Source organism: Anomalospiza imberbis, chromosome 2 (genome assembly GCF_031753505.1).
Source record: "Anomalospiza imberbis isolate Cuckoo-Finch-1a 21T00152 chromosome 2, ASM3175350v1, whole genome shotgun sequence".
Lineage (NCBI taxonomy): Eukaryota > Metazoa > Chordata > Aves > Passeriformes > Viduidae > Anomalospiza > Anomalospiza imberbis.
Genome location: NC_089682.1, coordinates 111,576,632 through 111,596,741, shown reverse-complemented (window position 1 = coordinate 111,596,741; position 20,110 = coordinate 111,576,632). Strand labels below are relative to the sequence as shown.

At 36.4% G+C, this 20,110-nt stretch overlaps 1 protein-coding gene across 1 annotated transcript in view; it reads left to right on the top strand.

Annotated features, from left to right (window-relative positions):
- Window positions 1-13,985, top strand: part of NALF1 (NALCN channel auxiliary factor 1) — a 436,861-nt gene extending 422,876 nt beyond the window's left edge. The window contains exon 3 of the mRNA XM_068182571.1: window positions 10,485-13,985. Within this exon, the coding sequence (XP_068038672.1) occupies window positions 10,485-10,780 (296 nt within the window). The 3' untranslated portion in view covers window positions 10,781-13,985. The remainder of the gene's footprint in view (window positions 1-10,484) is intronic.
- The last annotated feature ends 6,125 nt before the right edge of the window (window positions 13,986-20,110 follow it).

Below are 20,110 nucleotides of genomic sequence, written 5' to 3'. Positions count from 1 at the left end.
TCCAAATATCAGAAATTAAACTGTCTTCACCTCTAAATTAGGGCTCCACTGGAAATCTTGATAGTAAATAAGGTATCTAAGGTAAGCTACTTAAAAGCAGTCAATTATAAAAATCCATAAATACCATCTTAGATGCAGGCATAAGGATCGTGCCAACTCACTTCACCTTATACCCTGTGTTTAGATTTAAGGTGATTCTGGTAGCAAGGCATGTATTGGATTTTTTTCTCAGAAATTAAACCTATTGCACACATTTAAGCAATATCCATCCATATGCAAAAGAAAATATAACAAAAAATGTGCTGAGTTACAATTTTGAATCATCAATAAGGTGCTAAGCACTTCAATGTATTTTTTTTTAATCAATAGCCTTCCAATATGTATATGCAGTAAGCAAATGAGCATTATTTTCCAGTTTAAGGTAGTACAGTAGAAATGAGAGACTTAGGAAAAATTTTATTTACCACAAGTACACAATCTATATGTACATTCATGTATATGCATGTGTACACACACACATACACAATGGCAAGAAACCAAACCAACAGCAAACAAAATCATCTTGGCATGTATTTCAGAAAATCTGTTGGGAAATACATATCCATCTCTTCATTTTCCTAGTGTAGCTCATAATCCAAATTCCTTCCTAAAACACACAAAATAGATGATTTTGAAAAGATTACTGACATGTCTCAGTCTGGGATGAAAAAGCAGCTTTAGGGGAGGATTAAACTCATTTTGGTGCAGGTATTTTTAATGTGGGTATCTACAAATAAACTCTGTGACTAAGCTCTCCCTAGAGTCATTGGTGTAGTCAGTAGAGCTGAGAGCCATTTAACTCACCCTGAGTAGGCACCTGCACCTGACAAGAGAGCTTGCTGACTTCCCTGGCTGTACTCTATTTGTTGTAGCTGCTGTTAGACACCGGGGTCTTACTGCAGACACTTAAAGTCAGGATGACCTAAATCTCATCTCAGCTGTCCACTAACAAATATTTGATTGAACTTTTTGTCCTCTCAAGCCCAAATCCAGCAGTGGCAGAGTAGAGCTTGTGTTCACAGACACATGGGAGTCAGTATGCTGACCCTAGAGAGTTGTGTGCAAGGGAAGATGTTGAGGACAAGTATGGGGCAGCAATTCAAACTCTGTCTGGAATACAGACCCATTTTCACCCTTATTAAGCAACAGCTCACTGTAAGAGTGCTTCCTGCCACTAAACAATGAGAAATTAGACTATAATCTGCTGCAGGAATGAAGAATTATACCTCTCTGCAGCGTAATGAAAACAGATTTATTTCATTCAAAGTACAGTGAGCTCAACAGCAGACAAAACACTCTACCCCAGCATAGCTTGTGATAGATAACTTGAAATCCTTTTGAAGAAAAAACAGCTGAAAGAAGGTCACCCATGTCTTGAGGTACATCTACTGCACTGTTTTTGTTTCTGTCTGGCATACACCTTCTGAGATTTCTAGTTACTGATCTGTCTCTTCATTAGAAAAACACAAAAGAGTAAGGTAAAAAGGTATTCTTATTTTATATTTAGATGTCAAGTAACAGGGGAAGGTACAAAGGTATACAAGGGATAGCTGATTTTATTTGGTGTTGACTACAGCCCAGAGCTCAGGATGAACACAAAAATATTACCTGAAATTTTCCAATTGCAGACAGGTAGAGAGGTTGGTGTGGCTCCATACTCCATGCTGGCAGGTGCCCTGGGAGCTGCCACCTCCCCTTTCAATCCTGTCCCACCACAGTAGTAAGTCAGAGCACAGAGATCTGGTGGAGATGAGGACATGGCAGCACTGGCGGACAACAGGGAATCCACAAATTATTTTTTTTCTCTTTCAGGCCAGGATTTTTGTGGTGTTAGGGTCTGAAAAAAAACAAACCCTGGAGGCTGTAAAATGATATAATAACAAGGGCTTTACCCTTCCTTAGAAGGTCCTTATGATGAGAAAACAGCATAGAACTGGCTATTTTTCCCCAATAAATACTTCACTCTTTGTTATATTTGTAATTAGATTAAAAAGAAAATAAATCGTGGTTTATAATATGGATTAATAACAAGTAATTGGAAATTCCTGAAGACTTCATATAGTAAGTAACAAGTATTCTAGCCTGAGAATATCTAACTTGATCACCTCCAAAGAAAGCCTATAATAGGAAAGGAAGAAAGCATGCTACCCTCATTTTTTATCACCAGAACTTGTCTTTTGTAGAAATGTATATGAGGGTGTGGAACAACTGCAGTGCAAAAGAAAGTACTCAAAAGATTAATCAAAACAATCAGAATCACAGTGTGGTTCTGATTATGGAAATATGCAGTTAGGTAGAAAGAATTCAATGTTCCCTTCTTGCCCACTTTCTTCCAGGACATAGAAGGAAAAAAGCTGATCCTTCCATCAGGTGCTGTGCTGTAACCTGCTGGTTTTCAGATTCATTAAAACTAAGTGATTACTTTCAGTTTAGACCTTTGGAGTTCATGTCCATATGACTAAAGTTTCCAGTGGTTTCATGCAATGTTCTTTTTACAGCTCAGCTGTCTAGAACTGCCCATGCAAACAAGAATCTCATTTGAGGGAGATAACAATAGTTTTCAGGTGTACATACACACACATGGAAAATTACAGTGAATTAGTCCCATGTGAAGTTCCAGGTCAAGGTTTTTAACTGTAACTTCTAATAAAACAGTGTTCATACCAGCAGGATTGTTTTATATTGTAAATGTAGTCATCTTTTCCTTAACTAAATGAGCTACAGCACCATACTACCCTACGCCAGCCATTAATGCACATGTGGTCTACAAAATTACACTAGAGCTAGAGTGAGGAAAAATCCCTTCAGAGGCATTTAGGTTGACATGACATAGATACTCAGTACCAGCTGCTTCATTGTACAGATCTTCTCATATTCCCAAAATTACTTGTTAATACAGCCTATTCTGACTGTTTGGAGAAACTGCTGTCCACATGCCAAGCCTGGACCAGTTTAGAGTGCAGACTTAGGGCTAATTGTGTCCTAAGGGCTTTCTTTGAAATGACCATGACTTATGGTCCCTTTGTGCCCTGTGGCATAACAGAGCCATCACCCAGCATCAAGTCTCAGGCCAGAAATCCCAGGCACATACTCACACTCTTTATCTGTACAATAGATGTCATGGCTTTTAATGGAGAAGGAGAGTTCATCTTCAAAGGAAAGGAAGAGAGTGTAGTGAGCAGCAATAAGGCAGAGATGTGTTGCATTAACTTCTTCCAAAAGTAGCATGACACTCTTTAATACTTCCTAAGAGCAGTGCCATCAGAACGAGTCTTCTGCCATCAAGAGGAGAATCAAAGTTGTCTATTCTCCTGTGTTAAACAGATTTCTCATACTTTTGAATCAGAAGGAGAGAATAAGAGATAAGAGGTAAGTAGACAGGTGATTCAGGTGCTTTAAATCACTAATGTCTTTCAGTTCATATTAATTTAGACTCCTAATTTTATGTGTTCTGATTACCATCTGAGTTTTTTTGGAACACAGCGTGAATCAAGTTTTGGCAAATAACAGTAACATATGTTTATGTGATCCATGCAAAGCAACACTTCCATGGAAACTCCACCTCCTTTAGAGTAAAGAATTCACTGGAAAGAACACTGTCAGTCATGCTTCATAGCACACAATCATGTTTCTAAAGACATAGTGAGAATTATTAAAGAGAATTCTTATCAATCTGTAGAAGAAGTTTGATGACTAGCAAAGCTCGGCAAAAGTATTAGAAGAAATTCTGTAAACTGCAGCTTCCTCTCATGGGGCAGATGTGTGACTGGGTTTCACCAACAAGTTTAGCTATAGTGTGTCTTTTTCAAAACAGATGTCCTGATTTCAGTGCAATTTGAAAAGCAATTTCCTTGAGAAAATGTGATATATAGAAAGGAATACCATCTATCTATTTTGTAGAACAATTCAAGAAGAGAAAATCTCTCTGAATTCAATCTGCTTTATGTTGTTTTTGGCAAATTCAAACAACCCATATGTTTGATCCAAATTCTTCCTCTAAAAATATCTTATAATAATGTGTCATTTGCCTCCTGTCTGCACCTCTTAATAGGTCCTAAAATATCAAAATATTAAGCTAATGCAGACAGCAGGGCAAATCCCTTTATGTTTGATAAGCATGGTTTAAATCATTACAAGCCATGGACCTGCTTACAGGGAAAATTTTACATGGTTTTTGCAGCAAAATCTGTCAACTAAATAGCTCCTCTTTTTGAGTCTAGTGTTGTTCTAGTGTTGAGTATTGGGGTTTTCCCATGAATGAGGTCCCATATGATAACAGGTTTATTAGCTGTAAATATTCTTCTCCTATAATAATGATCCAGACAATTTACTTATAGGTATTCCTAAAGTTTATATGGTGACACAGTACTTAGATATGTATAATCCTTTCCTATCATATCACAGTAGTACATCCTTTTGGTCAAAGATTCTGCATATAGAAGCAAAACTGGAGAGGGACTGGAGAAAGACAAATGCTTTCTAGAAGCAAGTTTTCCTGTATCTCAAAAGTGTAGAGGTAAAAATCTTCATTGTATAGTTTTGAAAGTCAACTATTTCCTCATCTGTTTGACTTGCAGCAGCTCAGTTTTAGAGGGGTAACACTGATTTACACCAGCAACAGGAAATTAGCCCTATGCATAATTTAGGCAAGAAATACATATATAATGAAGAAACACTATGAATTCTTATTGGATGTGGGCACATATACATAAGAAAATGTTCATGAGTGGAGTATCTGAAATGATAAACAACATATAGTGATAAAAATATCTTAAAACACAACAACACAGATCTCCAACCCAGATTTGCTCCAACAATTGGAATTGAGTAATAGAAGTCAGCCTTTTCAAAAGAGCTGAAGTCTTGTTCACAAGTTTAAGAATAATCTATTTGAATAAAGAATAATTTATTTATCTTCAATATTCTTCTACATATAATTTTTTTCATTTTCTTTTAATGTGAAAGGTATAAAATACATGTCTAATCATCATGATGTGTCACAGACACAGCAATTTAGAAATTGAGAAGACCATCTGGATAAGATCAAAAAGTTACGGCTTCCAGGTCAGTTGTAGAAAAGCAGTGAAATCTAGTCATATAATATCTAATGTGTTCTCTTGACTTCCGTAGCTGGAAAATGTTAACACTGAAATCTCAGAAGTAGTTCCACAGAAACAGAAATGCCATGCAGAGTGCTGTCATTCACTGATACAATGATGTCAATGCTAGATGGATCACTCTTGGCAGACACTATTTACTTTGGGCTTCACAATAAAATGGAGCATTCAAAACTTCTGGTATACTACATCCACTTATCTTGTTTCAAGGTCTTTTCTTCAAGCACAAGAAGCTTCGTACACCTCTCAAAAATAATCAGAAATCTATGTGAAAAATGAACACAGGTTAGGGTTGTACAGAAAAAAAAAAGAGGAAAAAGCATAATATATCATAAGATGTTTTGTTTCTGTGGCTTCCCAAATACTTATCCAGCAATGACAACACATATATCAACACAGTTATATCAACCCATATATCAGACCAGTTTCCCATAATGCAGAATATTATGGCTCCATAACTCTTTCTCTACAAATAAACCAACAAGCCAAATCAGACCACTTGCTGCAGATTCAAATTCAGCCACAAGTGTCACACATCCTGACAGTGCTGAGAAGAGTCGTAGGATGCAACCACTGCTTTTACAGGCTGCTTCCTGCAACTGCTCAGGCAGAAACCGCAGCAGTCTCTGAGTTAGATGGTGTTCTAGCTGATCAGCAGACCATGCATTCATCGACAGTCTTTGTGATTTCAATTTTTGTGTAAGAACCTTTTTTGGCTTTGCTGTTTTTCCCCCAAGGCACATTCTATAAAGTGAATATGATATTCATGCTGTCACTCCTTTTTCTTTCAGTTTGATTCAGCTGAGCAGGACATACAGGATTTCTCACTTCATGTCTCTATTAACAATCTCAGTGGAACCAGTAGCCTTAATACTTGCATCGTCATTTGTAACACTTAGTCCCTACAGTTGTAACTTCTGTGCTGATCACCAAAATATTATCTTCATGTGGAAAAAACCTATCTGATAACAAAGAAAAGAGAGAGCTTTTGCATGACCTTTGTGAGTGATACTGTATCTGTCTGGAGAATGGTTTGAAATCAAGAAGTTTATTGGCAAATTCTAGATCCTTGATTATAATAAAGGTCCAAGTACTTCCATATGGACTAAGATTTCTGTTGATGAAGTATGGCTGAGTGCTGGGTAAAGTTGGGAAATGGAGACACAGAACAGAGAGTTTTAACTGAAAAGCAAAGAGCATGTCAAGCCAGTAACAGCTGACTGGTCAGCCTCAGAAATACAGTTACTAAACATCCAATTAATGTAAAATAATGTTGTCTACAAACTGAACTATAAAGACAAGAGAGGAAGGGGGAAGCCTTCATAGTTTGGTGGGCACAAATATAATTTTTATTTCTTATACCCATGTATTTAATATTTAAACAAAAATACCAGTCAAACAAAAGGGAGAGAATCAAATGCACAGGCAGTGGAAGCAAGCACAGGTAACCTTGGTAAAGCATAGAGATGAAATCAGGTTGTGTAGGGATGGGGCAAGTAAGGTCAAGAGGAAGCTGGAACTGAACTTGTAAAGGCATGCAAAGAATTAAAAAAAAGGGCTTCTATACATATATTAACAAGGAAAGGAAGGCCAAAGAAGGTGTATCCCTATAAACAATGTTGGAAAACTGATAACAATGGATGACGAGGAAGCTGAGGGACTCGACAACAGTTTTGCCTCAGTTTTAAATGGCAGCCTCTCTTCCTATATCTTTTAACTGGACAGACAGCAGGATGTGGACTGGAGCTAAAGCCCCTCCCACTATAAGTAAAGATCAGGTTCACGAGCTCCTGAGGAACGTGAATGTACACAAGTCTGTGAGATCCAATGAGTTACATCCCCAGAATCCCAAGGGAATTGGCTGATCTAGTTGCCAAGCCACACTCTATGCTATTTGAAAAGTCATGGCAATCAAGTCAAGTCCCAGGTGACTGGAAAAAGGACAACACTGAACACACCTTTTAAAAGAGTAAGAGTTGATAGGTCAAGAAAGAAGCTGAGAACTACAAACCTGTCAGACTCACCTCTGTGGCTGGGAAGATCACGGAACAGATCCTATGCTAGAAGTTGTGCTAAGGCACATGGAGAACAGGGAGGTGGTTTGAGACAGTCAACATGGCTTCAAGAAGGGGCAGTCCTGCCTGACCAACCAAGTGGTCTTCTACAATGAAATGTTATTTAATATCATTCTCAATTAAGAGATCAAGTTGCCCCTTAGTAAATTTGCAGATGATACCAAGATAAGTGGAGTGGTTGACACATATGAAGGATGGAATGCCATCCAGAAAGACCTAGGCAAGCTCAGGAAGTGGGCCCATGGGAATCCCATGAGGTTTAACAAGACCAAGTACAAGGTCCTTGGGTCAAGGCAACCCCTGATGTAAAAACTGGCTGGGGATCAGATCAAGAGCAGTCCTGGCCAGAAGGATTTAGGGGTTCTGGTGGGAGGCTGGACATGATCCAGCAATGTGCACTCACAGCTCAGAAAGCCAAACGTGCATCAAAAGCAGCATGGCCAGCAGGGCAAGGGAAGTGACACTGCCCCTCTACTTTTCTCTAGTGAGACTTCACCTGGAATACTGTATCCAGCTCTGGGGTACTGAGAACAGAAAGGACATCAACCTGTTAGAACAAGTCCAGAGGAGGGACACCAAGATGATCAAAGGAATGGAGCACTTTTCCTGTGAGGAAAGACTAAGAGAACTGTGATTTTTCACCCTGGAAAAGAAAAGGCTTTGGCTGCCCTAATTGTGGCCTTCCAGTATTTGAAGTGAGCCTGCAAGAAAGATGGATAAAGACTTTTTTTAAAATACTGAGTGGTGTCAGGACAAGGGGAATGGTTTCAAACAGAAAGAGTAGGTTTTGATTAGGTATTAGGAAGGAATTTTAGGAAGAAATTATTTACTGTGAGGGTGGTGAGGAACTGGAACAGTTTGCCCAGAGAAGCTATGGTCTGGAAGTGTTCAAGGCCAGGTTGCATGGGGCTTTGAGCAACCTGGTGGGGAAGGTGTCCCTGTACACAGCAGGGAGGTTGAAACTAGATGATCTTTAAGGTCCCATCCAACCCAAGCCATTCTATGATTCCATGACTATTTTGATAAAAGAACAAACTGGTTTTTCCTCCTTGATTTCCAAGGAGATGTAGCCAGCTTACCTGGATTTCTAGATAAATCCCACATTTGTAAACCTGACTTAATAGATGGACTAATTAGATACAAAGGGCAAAAGCTTATATTTATGGCTACAAACAAGTATGTGGTGAAGAACATGTGTTGTGTTCATTACAAAAGGTCTTACTGAATTTATCTAAATCTTCTATACTGTCATATGAATAGTGGCTCTGTAGTTAATTGCTTATTTAATATGTAACTGCAAATTCAAAACCTAAATTCAATTGCTGAATTGAAATAAAGAGGAAATGTAATTTTACATTAAGGAAAAAGTTCAATTTATCTTTGAATGTAGAGTTGTCATTAATTTATTTATAATTCAGTGAGTGCATATGAACAATTTAAATACCTTTTGATTGCCCACTTATATACATAGCTTTGATTTCAAAGAAAGTCTGGGTTTTCCAGTAACAAGAAAGGCAGAAAATACAGTTTAAAAAGTAAATAAGCCTCACTGGGATCAAAGCATTAACCATTCTCTGTGTCTCTTCAATTACTACTAATCATTTGAGCTGCTGCAGTTCACAGAACAAATCATAATTCCCTGCTCTGGGAGGCATTGCCTGTATGTTGCAATGTTTAAAAACAGGTCTCAGAAAATAAGACTGTTTTATTATACATTTAGTGAACAATTGTCCAGAAGTTCCAAAATGCAATAGAATTTCTTAAATAAAAACATGATTCTTTCAGCTATGATCTAGAGTGAGAATAATTTTCAATCTTTGGAATGCTACATTAGGTTTCTGACTGCAGAAGTGGAAAAATAGGTCAGGTTTAATACAGGATAAACTCTGAATTTACAGAACATGAAACAAGTTGTTTTCATTGCTGTATCTTTAAAAATTTGGTTAAATCCAAAAACAAATGCAACTTTGTTTGGACTCAGATGCAGCATAGCAGAAAATTGTGTAAGCTATGTAAAAATGTGTCAACCTAGGTATCTTAACATTCTTAGCATACCTAACACATTTTTTGTTTATGGAAGTAGGAACCAAAGCATTCAGGTTTATAATATCTTAAGGTATACTGCTTTTCTTTACAGATTATTCACAAAGTGCAAGAAATCTGATGCCAGGATCTCAGAATGTTACACCTAAATCGCTGTTTCAAAGTAATATTGCTGCTGTGATATTTTGGAGAAAATGTAATTCTTGTTCCAAAAAATAAAGCTGCTTTCAAAATCACTATCCTAATATTTCATTACAGATAGATTTATTTTTTTTTCCTAGAAAAGCCTAGTTCTACCACAGAGTATGCTATTTAGTGCAGAATTTAATCAGTTTAAATGGAGAAAAGGCGTTTGTCCATTATGATAGCTATTCTTGCATTTGAACACTAGTTAAATAGCCAAATTTGCTTTTTTTAAGTTATCAGAGGAAAAGGTATGTAAGAAGCAAACAGAACACTCTGGTTATGTTATTCTACATGGTAATGCAGAGAACAATGACAAGTTCCTCTTAGTGTTCAAAAAGTCATAATCAGATCATTTGAACTCAGTAAAGTTCAAAGGCAAAAATTACCTATCTGTATATTCAGAAACATCAAGAGATCCAATCATTGTGTGACAAGGACAGATTGCTTTCACCTCTGGGAGATACTGAAGGCAATATTCAGGTGGAAGAACTCAGATGAGGTAGGATAAACAAATAGGTTTTGAACAGCTCTGTTTGGAAGCTGTTCCTGTGATGCAGTTTAATTTACATCGGTTTGAAAATCAAAATAGCCAATATCATCAGTACATCATTATTTGTTATTTAATGCCCGTCTTTATGTGCTCACATACTGAAAGAAGAATTCAAAGTCCAAATTTTATGGAAACATCCTGGTTGATTAGTTCTTACTTCATCATTGGTTGTTATTTCCCAGAAAAGAAGAATTCAAACACCCTTATCATTCAAATATCAATCGCTTTTTAATGTTGCTTCTTTACACAATCATGCTCAGTTTCATACTTCTGCTGAATGACCTTTTGATGCTGCTTCCTGTTAGATGATGCATATTCCTTCAACATCTCTAGTTAGACAGAATGACAGAACTTCTGAGGGCCTCAAAGATATGGATTCAACTGCTTAGACTAAATGTCAACTGCTCCTTCAAGCTACTATTTCTGCCAATCTTTGTGCCTGGTATTTACTTTTCTTTTGTGTTTACCCTACAGGGCTCTATGAAAACTATCCAACCAATGCAGAACCAGAATGCTGTGATGTCAGATGGGGACTATCATCAGATCATCAACCCAAAGGGACTATAAAAACAAGTGGCTCAACAATGTGTCACAGGACATCGCTCACAGTTTCATCAGCATCAAGACTGTGTAACAGCAGACTTAAACTGTGTGTTCTTGTATTAATTCTCTTACATACAGTACTTACAGTCTCAGCAGCACAGAACTCAACAGGACTGGGCTTTGGAAGCATAACAACTTTGGAAGATAATTCAACCAACGAAGAATAAAAGAAAGGATTCATCTTACATGATAGAAACACAACAGGCCCAAATTACTATAGTCAAAATAGCAAGGACTGAGTGCTTTACCCTCAGAGCTCTTCTTGAATGACCTTTTGGATAAAATGAAAAGAATGGGCCACTACCCAAACAACAAGGACACACAAACGCAGCTTTTTATTGACTAAAAGGCTGTTTGGTGACTTAAATTTCTCACACCATTTTATACACTGTGTTTTAATGTTTGGAGTTTCTTTTTTTTTGTTTGTTTTTTGCACTTGTTAATACAGGATTTTATTTTTGGGACAGTTTCTCAAAGCTAAATTAAGTCTTTTCTCTGTCAATATATTTCTAGTCATTGTGTGTGTTCATCTGATAGTTCTGTCTTTTATGTCCTGTCAGTTTCTATTAGAGGAATGACTGCTATGGTTTCATGACATAGCAAAAAAAAAAAAAAAAAAAAAAAAAAAAAAAAAAAAAAAAAAAGGAAAAAACCAGAAAAAAACAAACAAACCAAAAAAAACCCCAAAAAAGCCCACAAAAAACCCCAACGAACAAAAGAACAAAAAAAAAACCCCAAAATTTAACCAAAAAGAGAAAATAAAAGAAAAAAAATAAAGCAACTACAAGAAGAACCCCAAACAAACCTAACTGTCCTCTTATCCACGGGAACCATTCATCTCCTTTCCCTTTCCCATCTACCGTCACAGACAACATACATTTGCTTCTGTCTGTGTAATCACAATGAATGGGTACACAATTCCAGTGTGCCTCTGCCACTGTTGCACAAAACAGTTGACTGAGCAAACCCAAAAGGAGCATGAAGGGGGTTCCTTTTAGCTGAACAAACAAGTGCTCTCCTTACAAGGTGGGATCGGACAGTTAAAAAGTATAAAGAAATATATAACAAACTGTTGCTCTAATACCCGTTTTGAAGAAGTCCAGTCCTTTCTCACTGGTCAGTTGAACAGGAGCAGCCTTTTCTAGATATGTTAAGAAAAACCAGTTATGCTCAGCAAGTTGAATAGTTGGGAAGCCTTCATATTGGAGGTGAAGGATTGACATTCATTGTGAATCACATTTTGAGTTCTCCTGCTGTCACACAACCAGCAGCTTTCCATAACAAATGGGAGACAAGAACTTCCAAAATTCAACTCTTTTTTTTTGCAACTGAATTACACTAGAAGTCTTTTAACATCTACAATACAAATTATCTCCTTGGTTTGATTCCATTGTTTTTCTATTACCTACATATTGTTGAAAGTAACTAGTTTATTAAGGATGCACAAGAATGTGTTAGCACAGATAAAGAAACTATTTTTCTTTTAATATATAGGACAACCGTTTTCATAAATGTGCAATAAAAACAGTAAATATATACTAGGATATGAGTAGTCAAGAGAAAAGATTGTAATATGCTGGTTTTTCATTGTTTGGAGTGGTTTTGAATTTGTTTACTTTTATTTTTGTGGGAACATTTCACCTGCTGAGTGTATGAGAATTTGCTTTTTAAAAAGGCTTTTTAGAGTTTACAGTAGAATCAATGGAAGGAAAAGTTAATAAGGGCTGTTTTTAAAAACTTTACATTCCTTCCTATTCTCTAACTACACTTGGGAAGTGCACTTTAGAGATGTTTGCTGTGTAGCTGGGAAATGAAGGAAAACTATAGAAAATGTTCTCTTAGGAAATAAAATATAGTTACCTACTTTCTAGCTATGAAATACCCCTTGATAAATATTAATGTTGTAAAAACATTTAATCACTGGTGCATAATGCGTTTTTGTATACAATTTACGGTCTGTTAAATTCTGAAGAAAAACAAAAAGAAGATAACCATGCTGCTTAAGCGGTTCAAGATGCACATGTTAAGCTGCGAAGCTCAAATATTTTGCAAGAGTATTTGTTTTGATAGTGTTTTGCTACAACCTGGACTGAAGAGCCTAAAACGATCTGTGCAAATACGACAACAACAAAAAGCACCAGCTAATGCAAAATTCTTCAGCACTGGTTTGTTTCTATAATTCCTCCCTTCCCTTCCTTGCACATGCTATATTTTGTTCAATAAAACATGGTGCTTTTTTATTTATTTTCTTTTCTTTTAGAGGCACATGTATTAATTACGGTGAATTGATGCAAAATTGGGGGAAAATGCAGAAATGCAAAAGAAAAAGCCTTAACTAATGGTAGAATGTAGACTTTTGAAGGACAGAAATGTTACTGAAAAGTGATGGAGCAATAACTGGGCAGTGCTCTGGTACTGTACAACAGCTGATAAGTCACACTATTGAGAAAGCTCTTACTAGGTGAGCTCTTGTTCAACTGACCTCTTAATTCTAGTAAGTGTGCATGGTCAGTAAACAGTTTGTTATAACCTTTATCTACCTCTGCTGTGCAAAGGCCATCCAACATCCATTTTTGTGATGTTCCTCATGGTTTTTTGTTCACACCATTGCTCGCTGTCATCTATTTTTACACAGTACCAATACAGTACCTAGTCTGGTTCATCTTGATTGAATTGGCATCTGAAGAAGAGTTTTTATTATTTCTCTTTTGCTTCATGGTGAATTAATGTAGAGATCTATCTTTAAGGTATTTTATTTCTTCTTTTCTTCTTCATTTTTCATCCCTCATTTTTCTATAAAAATGTTTTCAAGTAGTGTCAGTGAAAAATTACTCCTCCACTGCTTGGCTACACTCAGTCATGTGTCATACAATATGAGAGAACAGGAGGAAAAACAGTGAAAACAACATCACATACATAATGTAGCCTAATTAAACTTGGGGAAAATTAAGCTGAAAACAATTATAGACTTTCAATTACAAATACAAGATGTAATAAATTCATCCCACTCTCCCTACCTGGAGTTAGTGCCTGCAGTTCAATGGTCTGTGAATTTTCTCTGTCATCTTTTTGAGGTCTATTTCTTTAATTTCTGAAACAAAGAGTCATGTTGCAGTTGAATACTGCTGGGTTATCTGTTGCCATTTTCACTCTAGCAGTGTGGTAAGCAGCTTCTCTTGGTGCACCTGGGACATCAGGAGTAGACAAAGACTCTTCTATGAAGTTAAGCAACATGTAATCATGTATGATGCAAAATTCCATCCCATCCATTCCTCATTCGTAATAGTTTTCCTGGCACAAACTTAAGCATGCTTGATATTGTGCACATATTACTTTTTTTCAGAATAAATTTGCATCTTGCCACTGCTATAACTGCCATCTTGTTCCATTTCTCCTTGTACTGTATGCCTAATACATACATGATAGAGACCTGGCTTAACAAAGAAGTAACACTAAAGTTTTTCTGCAAATGACTGATGAGAAGAAAAAGAAGAAAAAAAAGAATATTTATTTTATGATCATATGGAAGAAATTAATTTCCCCTGTCTTTTATCGTCTTATTTTCTGCAATAGGGAAAATGCAGATTTTGTACAATATGTTATTACTGCAAAGCCAAATGTCATATAACATAACCAGAGCTATATGTTATTCCTTATTACATTTGCATTCACTAATACAGTATGTTGTTGCTTTTCTTTAATTAAAGAGACAGTATTTTTTTTTTTATATATATAGCAGGTGAAGGCTGTCCTTCTGCACACCATAATTAAAGACAAAAAACCAACAAAATGTTAAGATGAAGTTTTAGTTCTATAAATTATGAAACCAAGCCATCAGCTGCCAAAGAATCCGTGGAACAATAGTTACAAACAAAACAAAGTTATTTCTTCTTGAGAGATAAAAATAATTTTATTCTGCATGATTAAAGAAGAAAGAATAAAAGAATAAGAGGTGTATTTAAAACAGCAGAGATAGCAGGTGTCATCTGGTACACGTTACTCTCAGCTTATATAGTTATATTCTTCTATTAAAGAGTGAGGGACAAAGCATTGTCTTCTGCTCTCTCTGCATTTATGATAATGAATGTCCTTTTTGCAAGCATTGCCTCTCTGCACAGAAGATACCTGCCTACCATGAGAGCTGAAGATAGTACATGCACACAAATTTACGCAGTGAAACCTGTCTTGAGTGACTATTCAGAGCACAAGCAAAACTAATTTGTGGAGTAGACATAGTTTTTAGGAAATTCAAGGTACATGTGAAGAGTCACCTAAACAAGGGGCCTGTGAAGGTGCCTGGTCCTTACGTCAGCTTTCACAATATGTTCCATCAGTGCCACAGCCCCATGATAAGCCCTGCTCTGGCAGGCTTCCAGCTGGGCTCAGAGTCATGCTGACTTCAGTGAGCCTTGGTACAGGTAAAGGCATGCACCCACAAAAAATTAATGGTAGCACATATGTCTCAATTTGCTATCCCGTAATCTTTACTCAGGAATTGCTCATGGGCATAGTGCATAAATAGAAGATCTCTGGGTTCAGCCCTAGCCAAGTCTTGACAAGAGATTGGCAAAAGCATATTTATGGTGAATGGTCCTTTTTTATTATTATTGCCTACTCATATTAGTTTGATGAAGGAGAGGTTTCACAATTTAATTATAAGCATGGAGGCCAAGCTACCAGAAACTTTGTCATTGTGGAGAAGAGATTAAATAGCTTCATGAAGTAAAAAGATACTTTGTCATCTTTCAGCAGCTGTCAGCAGTCTTTTAGAAAAGCTTGGGAAAATAATATGTCTAGTTCTAAGTATGATAATTCTCCTTAAAGCGAACTGATTTTATGAGAAATAAGACTGGAGCACAAACTGTCTCAACTGAGGGATATAATTCGCCAATATTTCCTACAGCAACCATGAGAAATTACATTACTGAACACCTCTAGGTGTCCAATACTTAACAGCATTTTTTCAAATGTTAACAAGCTTGAGGTCTCCCTGGAGGGAAAAGGAGGGAGAAAGAGCTACTGTCATTCTGAAAAAAACAAAAACAAAAACAAAAACAAAAACAAAAACAAAAACAAAAACAAAGGCTTGGCCAACTTAGAAAATCCATCCGAGAAACAGCTAAAATTCTTCAAAAAACAAAAAACAATTGAGATTTAAAAAAAAAAGAAAAAAAATGCATATGTAGGCATAGAGCTATATAGAAATAGACCTATTTCAAAAAAGAGAGACAAAAGTATATGTTCTCTACAGTTATTACAAATACAGCATACTGCAGAACAAAAATGCCAAAGGATAAGGCCTATAAAAAACAGAGCAAAATTGCTGTATTTATATTCCTTACTATGGAGTGTGAATTTCCAGGTAGAATTTCAGTTGTAGAAATAGATTTTATAATAAAAAAGTAAATAATTTGGGCAAAAGGGACATGTTTAGTTATTCTTTCCACATACTGTCTTCTATGAGTTTAGTTATTTTTTTCAACTTCTCCTTGAAATCGTTGACTTACACAGGAAGATCCCAGCACAGACCTCATCCCAGCAGTTCCAGTGGCTGTTGGTGGCACAGGGCATCTCAGTCATGGGTCCTAAGGTATAGTCTGCACTCAAAGTACTGCCTCTGCTTCAGCATTTCAGTCCAAACTCTAGGTTCTCCCTCTCTCCTCACACTGTGTTCATCTCTTGGACTCACACAAGTGACTCAGTTTCCTCTTCTGAGGGGCATGTTCTTATACCTTCTCCATGGCCTCTTACACCTTCAGCCTCAGTCACAAGTCAGAGGAAACACTACTGTGCTTTAAATGCTATATGTGCACCAAACACCCCAAACAGCTGAAACAGGATAAACATAATAAGCATGCTTTGGAACAATCCCTCTGAGCAAGCCAGCTGCATACACCTCTAGACCCTTTTGCTATTTTCACACTGAGAACTATCTCAGCAGAAGGGGTTTATCAACCAGTCTTTGTCAAATCTCTCTGCAACAGTTAAGACACTCCTCCCAGCTGCGCCCTTGTATGATTTTGCCAGGACTTACTGTCTCTGGTAAGACAAGATAAGATGTGATGTCCCACTCCAGTGGAAAATGAAGGACACCTGGATGAAGACTAGAATGCCAGCTGGGACAACTGTAACAAAGACATACAAACCTTTCCATGGAGTCTTTAGCATTGGGGAAATTGAAGACAGAAGAAGGGTACTTTCTGTCAAAGGGATAAATCAGGCAGCAGAGGGATTTATTTTCATAGATCACTACAAGAAGTATTTAATGTATTTTTAGTCAGGACAACACAGAGCATTGCAGCACCAAAACTTTATGTGTCTTATAAGTGGCAAGTATACAACTCTGAATTAAGGTAGATGAAGCATACTACACAATTGGAGCTGGTGATACAAACCAAGAATCTCCTGAGGAAGGTACTACCTAAGCCAGTGTTCTACACAGTGGGATAGCCCTATTTTACTCCTGCTCTCTTGTGCTCATTCTCAGAGCATCCAGGAAGTTCCTATGTCCACCTGGAATTCATGTTTCTGAAAGTTTTTTACTAGACAGGCTCCTCCACCAGCGTTTTTGTATGAAATGCAGTGTAGGATGAAGTGGTAACATGATACCATCTAGAATGCAGTGAATGAGTTTTCTGTGAATGCAGATCAGTCCTTCTCTAATCAGCAGACTACTCTTATTGAATGAGAAAGAAAAATTAATTTTGTTTCTTTTCTAGTGTTTCTCCAGTGGACACAAATAAATGAACTAATAATTGGTCTAGTACAAATGTACAAATTCTGGTTACCACACACGTAAAGGACAGAGATGCTCTTTTCCTCCTCTGAGGAATGTTGATAGATTATCTGGTAGCATTACATAATTTTGACAGCCTTCATTATAATTTCCACTGGGAATTCAAGTGTGCTCAGTTCTACTTGTTTCATTTGATGAGGAAGGGCACCTAGCACTTTACAAGACCAAGTTCCTATGTGGCAGTGGCACTTAACTATTGTAAGCTACTATTCAGTTTTCTAGGAAAACTCTGAAAAAAGGCAGAGCGGCTACATAAATTGGAAGATATCATACTCATAGTAAATAAGAAAAATAGTCATTAGTTGTTGATAGTTTTGTAGAAAAACAGTAAAAACAAGGGCAAAAGAAAAAAGAATTGTCTTTCTCCTTCCCTCCCTCTACCTTTCCCTTCCTCTGACAGTGTCACCAGACTGAACTAGGACATAATTTTGCCTTGGTAGCCCTCTAAAAAATTAAAAGTACATTTGATAAGAGGTAAAATTCTCCTATTTCATATTTCCTATATGTGTAGAATAAGAAACAGAACAAAATAATGAAAAACCACAAAAAAATTAATGAAATAAAAATATTTATTTTTTTCATCCACAGAGAGATGTTCTAACATCATTTCCTATTCACCATTAGTCCATAGGTCCACTGAATTCAATGGGACTCATGCTTTTCATTTAGATGGAACTAGGATTAATGCCATGGATCAAAATCTGCCAGTTTCAGAGTAAGTCCTTCCATGGACTTCAGGAGGATTTGAAAAGCCCAAGGTCCCTTTGAGCACAGATAAACTCACATGGATAAGATAAATAAACATGTGACCAGCTGAAAGATTGAAATGTTCCCAAGGTTTGTCCAAGAGTTTGGTCAAATTAGCTGCAGCTCTATGCAAAAGTCATGTTGAGCCAAAGCTTTGAGCTTTGATTTGATAGACCTTTCTTTTTCTGAACTCTAACAAGTTTCATTCAGGGTTTGAATATGCAAAAATTTACACAAGATAACAAATACAAGGAGAAAGACTGAAAAAATTTATAGTATTTTCACTCCCACAAGTGAAAATAAAATTTTAAAATTCTGATAATTTTGGGTTTTTTTCATTAACCCTTAATGACAATTTATTTATGTAGCTCTTCAGAAGCTGCTTGGTTTCACTTGTTTGTTTTCCTTTGTTCTGTTCAAAACCAGATTTTAGGCCTTTTAAAGATTCAGATTGAACTATGCAGCTACAAATTATATGTTTCTGTTAAAATATTTACAATTAAAATTATTCTATTCTTCTGTTCCTTCCAAATTGTATGACAGAAAGCTCATGTTAAAAATAGATTTCTTTAACTGTGTTTAATCTTGTTTCTTTTTTCTTTTCTTTGGTATTTGTTTTTATTTTCTTTCTTCAGAGTTAAGGACTGGATTTTATTTGAAATGGGTAAAACTGGCATCAGTGTTTTTTAACAATATGGAATGTCCTATTATTCTTAGCATTGAAAAGAGGGCTATGTGGTCCTGTCAGAAAAAAAAAGAAAATAAAAAAAGCTGTAAATTGTAATAATATATTAAATATTGTATTATTATAGCAACTTTAGTTAAGCAACTACTATCTTTAATTTTTTACAGAGAACTTTGATGAAATAATTTATTACATTGACTCACAGAAAAAACTTGTTTTCAAAATGACAGGAGAAACTGTTGAAGATTGTGAAAAAAATACTAACAATAATGCTCTACTAAGAATAAATTTAAAGATGCAAACAGTGAGTCTGACTTTTTGGGTCAGGGTTTTGTGACTAAAATTAAATCCAAGGTGCTGGGGGGAATAATAACTTTAAATAATGCTTAAATTTAAACAAATTTCTTTTCTAAATAAAAAGAAAGGAGATAAAAAAAAGCCCAAACACTTATGTTCTGGCCTGGACTGCAGTTACCTATTTCATAAATTGCCATAGACAAAAATATAAAGATTGAGGTAATTTCCTCATATTCAACTGGTTTTCCAGGCTGTGCTGTATAACACATCAATAGTACTTTACAGCTGTTTAGCTTAGATCCCTTACGAAGGGAATAAAATGAAAATGAAAGAAAAAAAGAAATGAAAAATAATAACCACAAAAGAAGAGTATTTTTAGAAGATATACATCAAATTTCAATGGTGCAACATCTACAAAAATACACGTTCATTTACTGCCTTTGGGATATTCAGTGAGGGTGTGAATTGGTGGTAGATACATGCCCATCTGGTTGCACAAGGATCAGTTCTTCTCAAAAAGGATTGGCAACCAAACCACAGTTCAAAGAGGTGAGTGCAGAGATTTTTACAAGTCAGATTTCACATGTTTTAGGAACTATTTTGGGTAACAGTAAATGATAGCAACCTGTCTGTGGAAATCAATGCTGACCCCCCTGATAACCTGAATAACAATTGAATAAATCCAATTTAAAGTACTGCAGAAAATCAAAGATGAAAATAAAAAGTCATTTGTAACAATCTGAGCTGTAAACATGGTGAGGAAATAAACCAGAAGTCTCACAGTTTCCTCACAGATGTGTAATCGAAGATTGCTACTCACACCTTCACAGCCACTTACTTTTTGCCCTACTCACCCGTTCACACAGGTAGGTACCTACAGTGGGTGAATGAAGTCCTCTACAACAGTTCTACTTCAACATACAGAGGACAAACAAGTTTGTACTACATTCAAACTGCATGTCATAATGTCCT